General features: G+C 39.2%; 1 protein-coding gene across 3 annotated transcripts in view; it reads right to left on the minus strand.

The window, feature by feature from the left end:
* lrch4 (leucine-rich repeats and calponin homology (CH) domain containing 4) overlaps positions 1-15,582 on the minus strand; it is a 32,556-nt gene that overhangs the window by 11,072 nt on the left and 5,902 nt on the right. For all 3 annotated transcript variants that reach the window (XR_015710932.1, XM_087789725.1, XM_087789724.1), the window contains exons 2-6: positions 2,702-2,846; positions 2,462-2,591; positions 2,191-2,296; positions 1,240-1,486; positions 261-357 (exon numbers count right to left, since the gene is read on the minus strand). Coding sequence is in view for 2 of the 3 variants with exons in the window: in XM_087789725.1 (XP_087645851.1) it covers positions 261-357; positions 1,240-1,486; positions 2,191-2,296; positions 2,462-2,591; positions 2,702-2,846 (725 nt within the window). In the remaining variant the exon portion in view is untranslated. The remainder of the gene's footprint in view (positions 1-260; positions 358-1,239; positions 1,487-2,190; positions 2,297-2,461; positions 2,592-2,701; positions 2,847-15,582) is intronic.

Below are 15,582 nucleotides of genomic sequence, written 5' to 3' on the forward strand. Positions count from 1 at the left end.
CCTTAAAAGTCATACAGAAATGACTAAATCATTGGCAGAAAAGAAGGTGTGAAGAAAATCTTAAGCAATATAGTAATAGGGTGCAAAGAAAAAAACATCCAACACTACCCTTAAGATCATCTTTAATGTCTGCATAACTATATATTGGTACATTTTGGCTGAATTGCTAACAGGGGGCAATGTGGTTTCATGTATAGTGAAGGCATCAGTTGCATAAAAGGACTATTATCTGTGAGCTTCGAGTGGGATGTGTTTCTCACCTCATTGCCAGACCACCTCTTGCTGCCGCTGTCCACGCTGTTAAAACCAGAGTCCAGGCCTCCAAATGGACCCGTGAACAGCTCCTGGTCTGACAGACTGCAAGGAAACAGAGCGGTCATGAGCACAAGTTAACACACATGCGTCTTGTTGGAGAGCAGCAGGTCATTAGGCGACCAGGCGTCACTGTTCCAGACCAGAATCACACACTGGTTCTTTATGTCCAGGTTTAGCAAACGGTTCAGCAAGAAACACCAGGAGGAGAAATGAACCATAACTCTCAGCACCGTCCATCAAAGTCTTGATACCGCATTAGCAGTATTTCTTAGAGGGTAGGCATACAAACGATAACATGTGATCTTCTAATCCTATAATAGTTGCTTTCAATAGACACCAAACACACAAACATCACTTAAACACAGCTGTCATCTGATCGTGACCACAAGTGCAGCTATGGCAACTACTTCCTGTGTTTACTCTGGTTTGACTTCAGATGAAGCCTATTTCGATGTGACTAGATTAGATGTTACAGCACATGCACAAACTAATGAACAAACTAAAGCTAGTCCTAACTATACCAGAGGATTGAAACCCAAACACTTACACTAAGAAGATTAAGCACTAAAATCTTAAAAGCAATGAAGCTACATCACAGTTAAGGCTCAAATTGATCGTGTGGTTATCATGCTTCTTAGGTTGCTGTTGCGGGAAGATGTCGGTCTTTACAAAATGCATCACTTAACCATATTCTAGACGACTGTGTCTCAATTCACTGATGTACAATTGACAACAATAAACCCAATCAGACATTAAAGATACAACAGCCCCTAAATCTGATGAAGCAGTGCCATTTTTACAGGTGACATTTCAATGTTTATGCAAAAAAAACAACTAATCTAAACGGGGCACTTATTCAATATTTTAAGATTCATCTGGCACATTTTAAGCTAAGCCTGATCATCATGTTCCTCTCCGCCTCACCAGCTGTTGAATCCAGTGGGCCTCAGATGTCTCTCCAGCTCCTCCTGGCTCCTCTTGCACGCCTCCATGTTCAGGTATTTGAAGATGTGGTATTTTCCTTTGGAGCAGATGGAGGCAGGAGGCATCTGCAGGGGGTTGTTGTCCAGTAAAATGCTCTGGAGATGCCGGAGGTGCCGGTAGCACAGCGGCACGTGGGTGATCCGATTGCAGGACACATCGAGGCGGACGAGTGGGAGCTCTGAGATTTCTAGACAACAGAAGGAATTTAACTTAATTTAACTTTGTTACTGTTGAATGAAGATTTTACTCAGTTGTTGATCATTCGCATATGAGTAATAATAAATTCAACTTTTGTGGAGAGAAGAAACTTCCCTTCTTTTTTTCATAACATTATTTTGTGGCACATCAGAAACCATTCAACTTTGACAAAAAAAACATAGAAACGATTACAAGGTCAAAATAAAATAAAAAAGTAAAAATAATATTTATACTGACCGATAATAAAAATAAATAATAACAATAATAATAATGACAGGCAGATGTTGAGCATACAAATTAGACTATATCTCTATTTTAGTCATTTAAGTACCCAAGTTAGTAGTATTACTAGTATTAGTAGTAATAGTACTATTAATGAAATGAATGAAAAGTAGTTTTCCTATTTGCTCTCATATTTTTCACACCAATTGAAATGTATAAAAGAGAAATTCATAGTCTGCTTAAAGTCCTGCTGTAGAAAACCATAATATAAGTCTTTGTTTTCCACCAGTTATGATGAGTTTCCTTCCCAAAATGAAAGAAGGTTGCATTATTTATTTAATTATTTAACTTAAAATTAAAAAATATAATTTTAAACAAATCTTAATCCAACATGAGTTTAGTAAAATGGCCTAACTAGCAGTGGCATGAGAAAAGGGTTTTATTTTTCTTTAAGTTAGCACGCGATGATACCTTCAGGTAAGGTGGTGAGCTGGTTCCTCCTCAGGTTAAGGTCCCTCAAGCACTCCAACTGGCCCAGCTCTGCAGGTAAGCACTGCAACTCATTACAGCTGATGTCCTGTTAAATATTAGACATGCAACAATCAGAATAAAACATTGATCCAAGAACATCAAATTGAATTATTATGGATAATTGTCATTTACAGATGTTTTTTTTTTTTATTTATTTGAGAAGGACAACCAAAAACAAGCCCATGGGGGGATTGCTTGAGTGGTATCATACCAGCTGTCGCAGGTGTGTGAGCGAGTATATGGAGGTGGTCAGAGACGACAGCTTGTTGTTGCTGATGATAAGCACTCGTAGGAGGGGGAGCTGGAACAGTGACGGGGGTAAACTGGACAGAAGATTTCGACTGTGGACATAAAAACAAAGAGGGATGAACCATGAGTGCAGGTTAGGACAGGAATGATAGATTGCCAGACCAGGTGAATGACGGCTAATGATGAGCCACTGGTGACTCACCTGAGGTTGAGGTAGGTGAGGGCCTGGAGGTTCCCCAGGCTCGAGGACAGAGAGCGCATGCCATTGTGGTAAAGGCTCAGAGTCTCAAGGGAGATGAACTGACACAGCTCCTCCGGCAGCTCACACAGTCGATTCTTGGACAGATCTGAGAACAGAACAGATGAAACTTTAAATAATGATTCCAGGTTCCTCTGTTTGTTGAAGTTTCAATTTTGATTCTGTTTCTAACTTTTATAAAAGTAGTGCCTTTGTGGTTAATATGAACGTAAACACATTTCCTAGCTTCGATTGGTGAACTAGCCCTTTAAGAAGAGGAAAACGATGTGGCCTTACGTGCTAAACCGACACTATTTTCATACCAACCGGGGACAGATGTTTTTGGTTTGCATGCGTTGTTTTAGTCACAACTTCAACACTACTTCCTGAAACCACCAGCGTCCCTCTGTGACAGAAACACCCATCAATTTTGACCAATCTTAGCGGCCATCTCCAAAAATAACCCTGGGTTTGCTAAAATTCCAGTTTCTTGGATACCAATATGTAGGGCAAAGTCAGAGATCCTTGAAGGACACAGGCGTGGGAGAAAGTGAAAAAGATAAAGCAGCAAGTGGCTGATGAATCACAGCTCAATATGACAGTGTTTCAATGACCATGTTCCTATCAATCAAATTAGTTCCGTTAATTAAAAGATCCCAAAACAATAGTCAAATATTCTTCAATATGGAATATGGATATCTACACCAGACTTGTGCAAAGCATTTTTCTACTGTGACAGGATTTAATTAGTTTTGAAAATCTATTAATATTGTTTGAACATGATTATTAATATTGAAGACATAAAACGTTAGTACAACAAGCATTACAATCTCCGTTTGTTCCTTTATTGAAAATGTTTTTAATAGTATTATTTTTTAAGCCCTTTGTATGAAACGACAACTGTAAGATCTAAGATTTTACTTAGTGAGCCGGTTAAATGGATATGAACATTGTTCTTTTAGATACAATATGACCACTAGTGTAGGGAATGACCACTGTAGGCTGCTTAACTTCATCTCAGACAGAGGTTTCTTTAATAGCAGAAGGAACAGACACGAGTTTGAGGGACCTGGTCAGTTGTTTAACCATGACTAGCTTCATTATTGCATCACTTCTACACATCACTCGCTCCAAGATGACTGAACACATCGTCAGCGGTCACTATAAACCTTCAATGGATCGACCTCGCCGATACAGAACCATTAGCTTCCACTGGCAGCCGGATGAGACTCGTGTCCGTCAATGGCAGACAGCCCGATGGCTGTTTATTGATCCTTGATCAGAGCAGGAAAATTGTAGGAAGAGCCAGTTCCCAATCTTTGTTCCAAAGGTATTTCACAAATGTGTGGGAACAAAGAGTGAGTAATGTGGACGGTCTTCTAATGATTTTACATGAGAGTCACTTGATAGACAGAGAGAAACCAGTTTCCAGTTAAATGGCGTATCAAACAAAGAGGTGAAAACATTAAAGTACTCTTGATAAGGAACACGTTGGCTTCACGACACGCTCTCAAGGTCTTCCTTGACTCAGCACCATGTTCTTGTCACAGTAAATATGGTGAGAGTGGAAAGATACTGTACAGCAGCTCAATGTCCTGGTCGCTCCCGTCTTCACTGTCCCATAGCTGCAGGGGGGTGTCTGAACAATAGGTGGGGGTGGAGATAGTAGAGGGTCCATGTGTTTGTGTGTGTGTGTGTGTGTGTGTGTGTGTGTGTGTGTGTGTGTGTGTGTGTGTGTGTGTGCTTGGGGGGATGGAGAGGTTTTCCTGCCACATTTATCGCTGCATAGACGGACACATGATGTGAGGATTCAGCAGTTTAGTTCCAAAACATGATTTGCATGATTAGCTAAACACATGTCTGGTGTCTTTGACTGGAGCATCACAGAGTCTCAAGTAGTAGCTAAATATTTAAAAACATTATAAAGGCAAAGAAAAGCTTGTAATCAATATTGCGAAATCATGGGGAAAATAGAGAGTCAGTGTTTGATGTGCTTTTAATGCATCTCTATGTTCTTACTCAAGCTGACATTGTAGCATTCACAGTGGATTCTATTTTACCAAGTTATGATCTATTTCTGAAATGCAGATGATAAATGTGGAATCATTCCTCAAAATGCTTAGGTCAAAAAAGACTTTGCTAGCAAATGGAAAATTATATACATTATAAAAAACTGTTCAATTGTTCAATGTCTAAAAAATATGAAGGAATCATGACACAAGGATATTCAGGCGATACAGTTTCTGTCCTTATTTTGCCCCCAGATAGAGCTGACTTGCTCGGCAACTGCTGATACAAAGCCAACCTGAGTCACTGTGGGCATCATGGGAAAAGCATCTGCTGTGGAATGAGTGCAGTGGCCAAGCGAGGTCCCGGAAAGCAGGAACTAAGAGGGCCCAGAGCCAAGTCCAGCTCAGCCAGGATTAAAACGGCTCCAAGCAGAAGAAGACATGATAGCAGGTCACCTGCTGACTGTCCAAGCAATGACCAACAGAAGTGTCCTATCAGACTGGTGTATTGGTGCATATTCATAGCATTGTAGTGTGACCATGGAGCCCACAACATTTATCCCAAGGGAAAGTATGCACCATCTACACCTTTAAAAACATGAAAACCAGCTGTACTTATTAAAATAAAATGATTAAAATTAAAAAATGTATAGATACAAAACTGTTTCAAATATTGTTATTATAATTAATTGTTATTGTTCATTTTATTTATTTTTTGCACCATCTCAGACCATATTAATAGTTCATAAATACTGTACAACATGCTGTTCTATTTTCACAGAGAATCAGTATTAAGTTGAACAGGTATAGATATTAATTTAACTAATCTAATAAAGTACAGCTGTTATTCATTTAGGTAATAGAAATACTGTAACAAACAACAGTGTACTAGACACAATTTTTGTAGATTTGTTTCTACTGGGTTGAAACCTGCAGGTCTTCATGATACTCATGTGGCTTAATGTGTGGAGACTTTTATTCTCCATCATCATCATCGTCTCTCCTGGTACTCACTGACAGTTTGGGACATCTAGGAGGAGGTTTACTTGGTAAAGGGAGAAGAGCCCTCTGACAGAATCATGCCACCGAGTCTTGAACACAACTTAAAGTAAAGCACAGAAATGAACAGGAACGTGGAATGCACTGACCTGTTTCCTATTTTTAATACGGCATCTTAAAATAGATTCCATAGAAATTCTTCGGACTGATTTTCGAACATGAATGAGGCAGCGACTCCCACAGGGCAGAGGTCCAGAAGTAGGACAACGCATCTGAGCTGGTCACTTGTGGAAGAAGACGAGGACAGAAGTTTGAAACCATGACACTAATGTTGCTGCAACAATGAGTCTAAAACTTCTTAAACCATTTTAAAGATTAGTTGCAAAAGAACCACAATATCTTATTAACCTACCTTAATTCTCCATAAAAAAAAATTATGTGATGGAGGTGGAAAAAATACTTATTTGAACTCACCAAATCACTTCAAGTCACAATACAAGTCAAGAACCTATAATCAGTTACTATGGTAACCAGAAACGGTAGAAATTTAAAAAGAACAATTGTGTTTTTTGATATTTACAGAGTTAAAAAAATGGTTCAGGCAAATAAATTAATATTTCTATAGAACTCTGTTAATGCTAAGGCCCTGACCAACATGTCTGCCCTCACCAGGATCCGTTTATGTGCCTGGTACATCAACACAACTCTAACCAGCTCTAGTCTCTGCATGCTTCACATTCTCCTCCACCGACCCACCGATAAGAGCGCAGGAAGTTCAGAACAGTGATTCAAAGTTTCAACCCACAGACTCATCCACACGAGGGTGATGCATACATTTGTCCCAGGCAAACATGCAGCAGCACATGTTACACGACAGCAGAACTAGACATCTGCATCTTCTGTCTAAAATCTACCTAAAAATCAAGGAAGGCACAATAGATCTGCAGTGTAAAGGCTTAGTTCAGTTCAGTTCAGAGCAACTTTACTAACCAGCCAGATACAGAAACTGTCAGAGGATTTCAACAGATCAGCAGAAAGAGGAGGATTGCCCTGTCAGAGCTCCGGAGATGAGCCCAGGTCAAGCTGTGATGACATCACAGCTTACCCACTGACCTGTAGAACCTGTGACACACTAACAAGCATTTGTTTGGTCTTAAATCCATCACAAACTCAAACCTACTGAACATGAAAGTGGGTGAAAAGAGTCTTTTGTAGTTTGTGTTGCATAACCGTGAGGCCTCACCGAGGAAGTGCACAATCTCGCTGACACAATCAGTCCTCGCTTCAGTGTTCCAGAGTCTTGTTGCATCTCGGCACTGAAAGTTCTCTCCCGGCAATTATTGAGCGAGTGGATACAGCCAGAGATGCGATCTGTCAGTTTGAAGAGAAGGAGGAAAGAGCCTGCAGAAACTCCATGGGTTTGTTTGGACAGCGTTCTCTTCTAGATGGCACTCAGTGGAACATGAAAGGTGAGAGGTGAGGACACCCAGATCCCATTAACCATGTCAACTCTGAAAAGAAGCCCTGCCTGAATATTGCATCACTTGTTTTGGAGTTTCTTTAAAGGAACTTTCCTGCTCCTCTCAGAGGCCCTTCACATTATAATTCAGTGCAGCACAACATAAAGTTTCATCTCCTTCTTCTATTGTCAAACAAACCAACACATGGCCTACAGTGACTTTACATTCTTGTTGATTTATTGAAGAATGTGTGTGGGCATGGTCTCTGTTTTAAAATACAAGAGGGCGACACACATTTGTTTGAATCAGATTATGTATCCATGATTTATTACCTTTTATTATTAACTCATCACTGGAATTATTTCACATAATTTTCCTTCACTTCTTGGGTTGAAAATAGGCCAACTACATTCATGTCAATATCAGTCTGGCTATAGATTACTGCACTATTTGTTTGCTTGTTTAAGGCCTTCGTTTTAGCAGTTATTATAGTGGTTAATAATGTTTAAATCTGTCAATGCTGGCAGTAGAATCTCAGGGAAGCCTGACACCAGACCATTCCATTGAATGGGTAGAATTCATTCCAAATTAAAACAAGGATAACTTAAAAACACGCCAACCTCACAATATGACACTTGCACATCCAGAAGGAACATTTTAAACATACACATAAATTCGAAAATGAGAATAAATAGATAACCTATACAAGATGTTACAACAACACAGCTCTAAAGCAATAGTAAGGCAAACAAGGATTTGCTAGTGTCCACAGTGGCCGCTTTAGAAACCCACTAGTGAGACTGGCATGTGGAAAAGGAAAGTAAACATAAGAAGGAAGACCTCTGAAGGAATGACCAAGATGAACAGGAAGGTAATTGGAAACGTTGGTGGGGTGGTAACTTAGAGATATTCTGAGAACTCTGCAGAGAAATTTCCCTCCAAGTGGTCGGAGATGTGTTAGCTAGTATCATATTAGACCCAGTGATGTCAGACTCAGCAGTCATAAACTTCTGCTGTGCATTGGAAGTAAAAAGTGAATGACTTGAGAGATTGTGGAAGTATTCAATAAGTCATGGTCAGGGATAATCCGATTTTTTGTTTTAATCATTATTGCCTTTGTCCAAATTTTCTGAAATTCTACACAAACATAGACATTTGACGAGCAGATAAACAGGGATTTTCTCGCTTTCCTTCTTTTCTTATTTCACTATTTGACAAGGTTCGAAACGTTGTGGCTACTATTTATAACACTCGAGTTTGCCAATCTATATGTCAACAATGTTAAAGGTTATGGATGGAAACGTGTCTATCTATACCATAGAATTGTTTATTAATGATTTCTAATAGAAATAAATCCAGACATGAGCACAGGGGAAAACAACAGTTGTAACTAAAGGGTGCAATGCTCAGTGAACCGAAAGGCAGTAGTTCATTGTTGTTTTCAAATCACTGCTTCTCCATTCTGTAACACTAACCTACAACATACCTGCCCAGGTGAGCGATTATCATGTTACTGCTCGTCAAAAGAAAACAATACAAAAGACTACTTATTTTTACGGCGGCTCGTACAAGAAGCTAAGTAAAAAGTTATGGGCTGTGACCAGCTGCCAGGAGACACAGAGCTCATAAAAAGAAAAAAAGTTGCTCTGATAACTCAATTTTAAAGTGACAACATCTGTCTAATCACCGTCGCCACTGACATCATCGAACCACTAGTAAACTTGGAAACGTATCCCCTCGATGAGTCAACCAACCCCTTGCCGTGGGCTGAGAGGAGAGAGCATTTGTCTGTTCCTGGAACAAAACTCTACTCAGCCGCTGAAGAAAGACAGAAGGAGGGGCGGAGGAGTGAATGAGTAACAGCCGATAATACCAGCAGGAGAGGGGGGGACAAAAGAGGTGTGGAGCAGCCATGGAGGGAATAAAAGAAAAACAATGAGACCCACCATGACGGTGCCAAGACAACAAATCCCCACGAGGAGTGACTCAACAAAAACACATGGAAGCCAGGAAACACTGCATAGCATCAAATGACTGTCAAGACTTTTTATCTCCATATTTCTGTTGGATTCGCTACTTGTGTATTTAAAGGAAAGTATGTGATTTGTATGGCAACTTTAATTTAGGGAGAAAACACCATATTAGGAAGGTTACATCGAACTTTCCAGCTTCAAGCAGCTACACATATCAGCACCGTGACACATGGTTAAAATGCATTTCTTCACTGCCTCAAATGTTTACAATCATGACTTAGATCTTTTGGAAGACACAATGCATGTCATCAAACCAAAATAATGAAGGAATCTTTGCAGTAGGTCAATCAAATGGACCTCTAAGAAAATAAAAATCCCTGGGATGGATTTGCTTTAGGATAAACCTGTGTCAGCCAACCTGTCCATCCCGGTTCAGTTGAGCAACATTGTCCCTTGAACTCAAGAGATGTGATGGCCAAAGCTCACACGTTTTATTTCCCAAGATGGCTAACTCCACTGGACAACAGTCTCCAGTGACCATGACTGTAAGTGTGGATGTGGATAAATAACACATAACACTCTCTAAATCTCTCCATCATAACTCAGTAATTATAATCTTTATCATCGATAATACAAGCTAACCTACAACCCTCTGAAGGGTTCGGGTGAATCTCAACCTCATAAAAAGCTTGAATTCCAGGTGCACAGTTTTATTATAATGCCGAGGGTTCCTCTTGAATCTAGCCTGTAATTAGACGAGTCGCAATTCATCCGATGGTTCAGAGCTCAACATCAAACAAGGCCATGACGGGTTGATGACATCATCAGTGATCACACATCTGGAAAGAAATGAACCTCTCATTAACTAGCAAGGAAATATAAAGTCCAAACTGCCTCAGAGAGCTTTATTGCATGACGTTTGGTCCAGATTATAACGTCAACGTTCACTCCTGACCTCTGCATGAACTCCATGATTTAATTTGTCTGTGTTTATACAATCTAAGGTCCTATTATAATTCCAGCTGTGCTCAGAAGGCGTGAGTGTATCAGCTTGTCTGACAAACAATGACAATCAACCGTCTTTTAGTCAGAAAATGTAAATGTAAAAAAAAGGAAAGAAAAGAGCAGGTTCAGCTAATGACTATGATCAGATCGTATTGAATTAGCATCACTGTCCTTCACAGAATGCCTGAAAGAAAGGGAAAAAACCGAGGATCCTCAGCGTCCAATTGAACGTTTGCTCCTCTGCCAGTTTGTTAATTTCTGTGGAAATTTCTGCCACCTCAGTGTCTGCTCCGGGAGTGACTCACCAGACTCATTTCCAGATTAGTGCAGCCCAGAAGGCTTGTGGAGTCTTGCTGCTCAGAGGAGTTAACATGGAGGAGCAACACAATGAGTAACAGACAGACAATAGCAAAGTGGTCAATGCACTGTGTCTTTTAAGAATATTTTCCTAAAAAGTTTTCAGCCATTTAAAAAACAAAACAGTTTCTAGAGTTCCATCAATGGACTGAAGCCACATATCTTCCTGAATCACTTCTATTTAGCAGCCAGATATCCTAACCAATTATTCAGTTCCAATAAGAGATGACTGGAAATGACTTATTTCTTAATGTCCTCATGGTGCAATTACAGTGCGGGTTTGAAAAGGATGAAGAAGAAAAGAATGTCCTCTGGAGTAGGAAATGAGAAAGTGAGATGTTAACTACACACATTTATCCAACAGATGATAGCAACTCTATAAGATGTATTATACTTGGCAAACGGACTGGCCCTCCCTCAAGGCTGTCGCCTTCCGCCTACACCCTTCATCTCCTACCATCGCCTCCCTCCTCCTCCTCCACCTCCTCCTCACACATCTCTCCCTCCTACGGACTGCAGGTTTGTTGAACTATGCAAAGCTCAGGGTGAACATGCAAAAGTGAAAGCATCACCAGCACATCCAGGATTCGGACGTGCCTGTCATCCTCAGACTTAAGAGAGTATTCCTGAAACACATTTTAAAGTGATGAGCGCCAGAGAGTCAAGATCATCGAGGTAAGAGCGAAGGTGAAGCATCCGCACGCCTGTCCACTCACAGTAAAGTAAAATAACCTAGCTATTCTTAGTGACAGAAAGCCTGGATTATATTTCCAAATGAAACCTGGGAAGTGAAAATCATGCAAACAGATGAAGCAGACGAGTGTTCCGATCGTCATGGCAACCACATGCTCACTCCTGAAGTGTTAAAACCCAGCTAAACCACAGAGAAGAAGGCTGAAAGAATGATCATAGCAAGTGAAATTAAATGATGAGTATCTAAATATAAACACACAAGCAGTGGAGGAATAAAGGACTTGAAAGAAAGGAATATGTCAGAAGGATGACATCACCATTCAAGAAACAACAGAGCAGACTTAGCAGACGTTTGTAAAAGAGATGCATTGTTGCTTAAATAAAGACAACTTAATTAGAGAAAATGCTTTTTACACACAAAGATTTTTTATTACAACTATTTTGAAGCGCACAAATGTTTACACTAATAAAACAGCAAATGAGATAAACAAACATTCGAAAGAAGGACATCCAGCAGGACTCTCAATAAGTCAAGCCTTGTCTGAGCAGTAAGTGTAAAGTTCACTCCTCCCTGAGCCTCTGTCTTGTCTGGAAACTCCAATAGTGCTTAGTCAGCAGACCCCGGAGACCAAAGGCTACTCAATTATTTACAAGTAGGAGGGTTATTAAAAAGTATTCTACAAGTATGTGGGCCGCCAACAAAGGGAGGTCAGTTAATAACAGCAGATACCAAAGCTGGTCTGTAATGAAGTGATGCACAACATGTCACCTAAACAACCATAATGCAGCTTCACAGATGAAGAATCAACTCTTATCATGTAGCAACTTCCTCCATGAATCCGCCATCTGGACGCCAAACTCTGTGGGAGTTAATGCATCAACTGCCTTATATAAGCCACATGAGGTCTGAGCTTTCATTATTCACCAGCAGCTCGTCCACTCCACACCATTAGATTATTTACACACACACACTAGTGTGTCATTGTGTTGTGTTGTGTTTTCGGACAGACAGAGGAATCACACTGGGTCCATTAACTAATGGAAGCCTGGAAGAGACACACATTAAAAAATGGGGATTCAAACATTTGATGACCTGGTTTCAATCCAATTTAAGTCCAAATTGGATTGTGATGCAAATGTTCAGACTTGTTGGCCTCTTTAGAGTCAACAGATCAACAGATCAGCAAACATACAGCTTGTTACTCAAGCATCAAAGTCAACACAAACACAGTAGCCGGATGACAAACATGTTCAATGATGTACCATAACTTAGGAGACCGGGGTCCAAGAAACTGTCGCCCAATCGAGCGCAGGGGGTCAAACTCAACAAGCAGAGTAAACCAAACAATATTGATCAATGTTTATTGTTCATCAATTTGAATCTTCAACTGTTGCACTGCCTAATATCCCGATGATTTGTCTCCACTTATCCCAGTATCCCTTAAGAAAATGACTCAAAACTTTTAGCAAAGGTTACTGTGGGATGATTACAGGTTATTTAATTGATGTTCTGTGGTCAAATCTGGATTTAAGACGGTATAAAGGTACAAGCTTTTACTTGTATGGCTTGTCACTGCTGCTGCTCATGTGCCCAACTCTGTTCAGAATAAACAAGAACTGACAACATTATCTAGTAAAACAGCAAACAATCTAAAGGACCTTCAACAGTGTTTTTCTACTTCTATTAAACAAAAAAAAGTTAAATTACATATTTTCATATTCCCTTGGTGTAGCCAAAAATTTCTACTTGCCAAAAACAATTTTTTTGCACTTTGATTTCAATGTCTTGTTGATAACTTGAACATATTTATTTTCATTTTGAGCTAACTTTGTATAAAATACACAATTATTTGTTATATTATCCATTTCAGGCATGCCGTGCAGTGTTGGGTATTTTAATTTCATTATTTTTATACATTCTAATATATTTTATTATTATGATGCAATAATGGGCTTCACACCTGCTGCAGCAGCGAAGAAAACCCTATTTCTTTAAATACAAGTTCCTTGGAGGTGGAGACTTACAGGATTGATGATGGGTGGTGACAAACCTCGACGCCTGACCAATCACAGCATAGTGGGCGTGGTTACGGTAGATTTTAGCTCCAGAATAAACAAGATTTTTATATTCATAGTTAAAAAGTTCATTAATTTTTTTCAAATAAATGTTTTTTTTCAATTGATAAATCAAATTGATGGCCTACAGGGAGGGAGTGTCCTATGTGGAGTCTATAGCTTTGATTCTAACATTTTTCTTGTATGAAGGACGATAAATGACAAGTATAAATAAATGTATAAATGCATAACTAAATGTATAAAGAAATAAATAAATCTTTAAATATCAATATGTCAAAATAAATAAATGACTTCTGATTTAATTTTTGTTGAAGAACGGTGCCGTTTCTCTGTCATTTATACATTTTAACTTTATTTATGTATTTATCAATTTAGTCCTTTATTTATTTATTTATGCATCTATACATTTTGTCTTTTATTTATTCTTGTATTTATACATTTAGTCTTTTTGACATTTTGTTGTAAGTAAGTAAGTCATTTATATAGCCCCAAAAATAAATACTCAAAAAATATATGCAAATTAAGTATGCGGGTCAAACATCACTAATTCTACATCTATATCAGCACTGATCATAGATCATTAGCAATAGCATGTGCACGTTCCATCTTCCCAGGATTATCCAAAGATAGCTGTGAAGCTAAAGTAAACGTATGATGCTAGTCAAGGCAGTGGTAGTTGATCCAATGACATCGCTGTAACCAATCACTGCTTTAGACTGTTCGACCAACCTACTTAATTTGCATATGGAAATAAAAGTATAAATACATAAATAAATCAAAGACAAAATGTATAAATACATTAATAAAAGTCATAAATGACAAAATGTATATATAAGTGGAATTATTTTGACATATTGATATTTATCCACACATTTATATATTTATACATTTAGACATGTATTTATACTTTATGTCATTGATCATCTTTCCTATTCTTCGTCATGCTAGTGTACAATGACTTTTACAGTACGACCAAAAAAAGAAAAAAAGATTGCACACTGAATCAGTTCAGCTCTGAATCACAACAACAAGATACATCTGAGAGAACATGTTATTCAACATTGTTTCAAGGTTACTAGGTAACCTTAATAAAGGAAATAGAGTTAACGACCACAGAAAGCAGCAGAGCATGGTGACACCTGAGGCCATAGTTTGAATCCTGGAGAGGGAATCTATGTTTCTGGCCCTGACTTGATTTGATCCTGGTTTTTTAATCTAACGTGGTGGACTAATGCAGTTTATCGCTTTTAAAAATATAAATATATAGATATAAATATATGGTGGACGGGTTACGTAGATTTGTGCTCCATTTATTTATATACTTGTAACGTGGCCTCGTGTGTATTTTAAAACAACAATAAAGTCGTGTGGCAATGAACTGGATTAAATCAGCTGTGGAATATTTGCTGAGGTGGCGGTTACACCCAACCCTCTAATCCACGTTTGTTGACTAATTTATTCCCTCCCTTAAATATTTATTTGAAGTGTATCATGTGACGTCTCGTCTGCTAATCTGTGCTCTCCTAACCTATTCATTTTCTCTGGTTCTTTGTGGAACAGCCCTGGACGCTCACAGTCGGAGGTTCAGGCTCAGGCGCTCAGAACAAACTTGCTTCACAGTCTCCGACCCAGAACCCAGTGTTAGACTGCTGGTGTCCTCCAGTCTTCCTCCTGGCGTCTCTGCTCGACTCTTGTTACCTCTCAGGGGACCCCAGGGTGGGATTCCCCCTCCCCACCAGCTGCTGTTCTAGCCCCAAAACACACACATTCAGATTGGCAAATGAAATTGTTGTGTGACAAAGAGGTCTGTAGTTTAGGTGGGGCTCTGAACAAGCATCTTATCAGTCATCAGTAGCACCTTTAAGCGAGCTTCTGGCAGCTTCTTCTACCAAGTATATGAACATCCGAGTCACACAACTGCTGTTCCTCTTGACTTTTAGTTTGGGTTTTGCATCCAAGAGAGCATTTGGTTTTCAATGTAGGATATAAAAGGACAGATACAAATATAACAATGATATTAATGAGCTTAAGGGGACAGCAAGTGGCATTCTGGGACTCGCCCGCACAACACATAGTTGGCATGAAGATGATAATGCTGAACTCATATGACTGAAAAGATTTGAGGATCCGTGTCCTCTCATCATAGTTCTCTCAAAATGAAACTACTTCGCTGACAAAATAATGTTATTATTTGACAAAAATGGACGTTATATAAAGATATAATTCAACTCAAAGTCTTCTTGAATAACTCATTGTACTATATTTGTATTGTC

This window comes from Callionymus lyra, chromosome 4 (assembly GCF_982586985.1).
Source record: "Callionymus lyra chromosome 4, fCalLyr1.hap1.1, whole genome shotgun sequence".
Taxonomy (NCBI): Eukaryota; Metazoa; Chordata; class Actinopteri; order Syngnathiformes; family Callionymidae; genus Callionymus; species Callionymus lyra.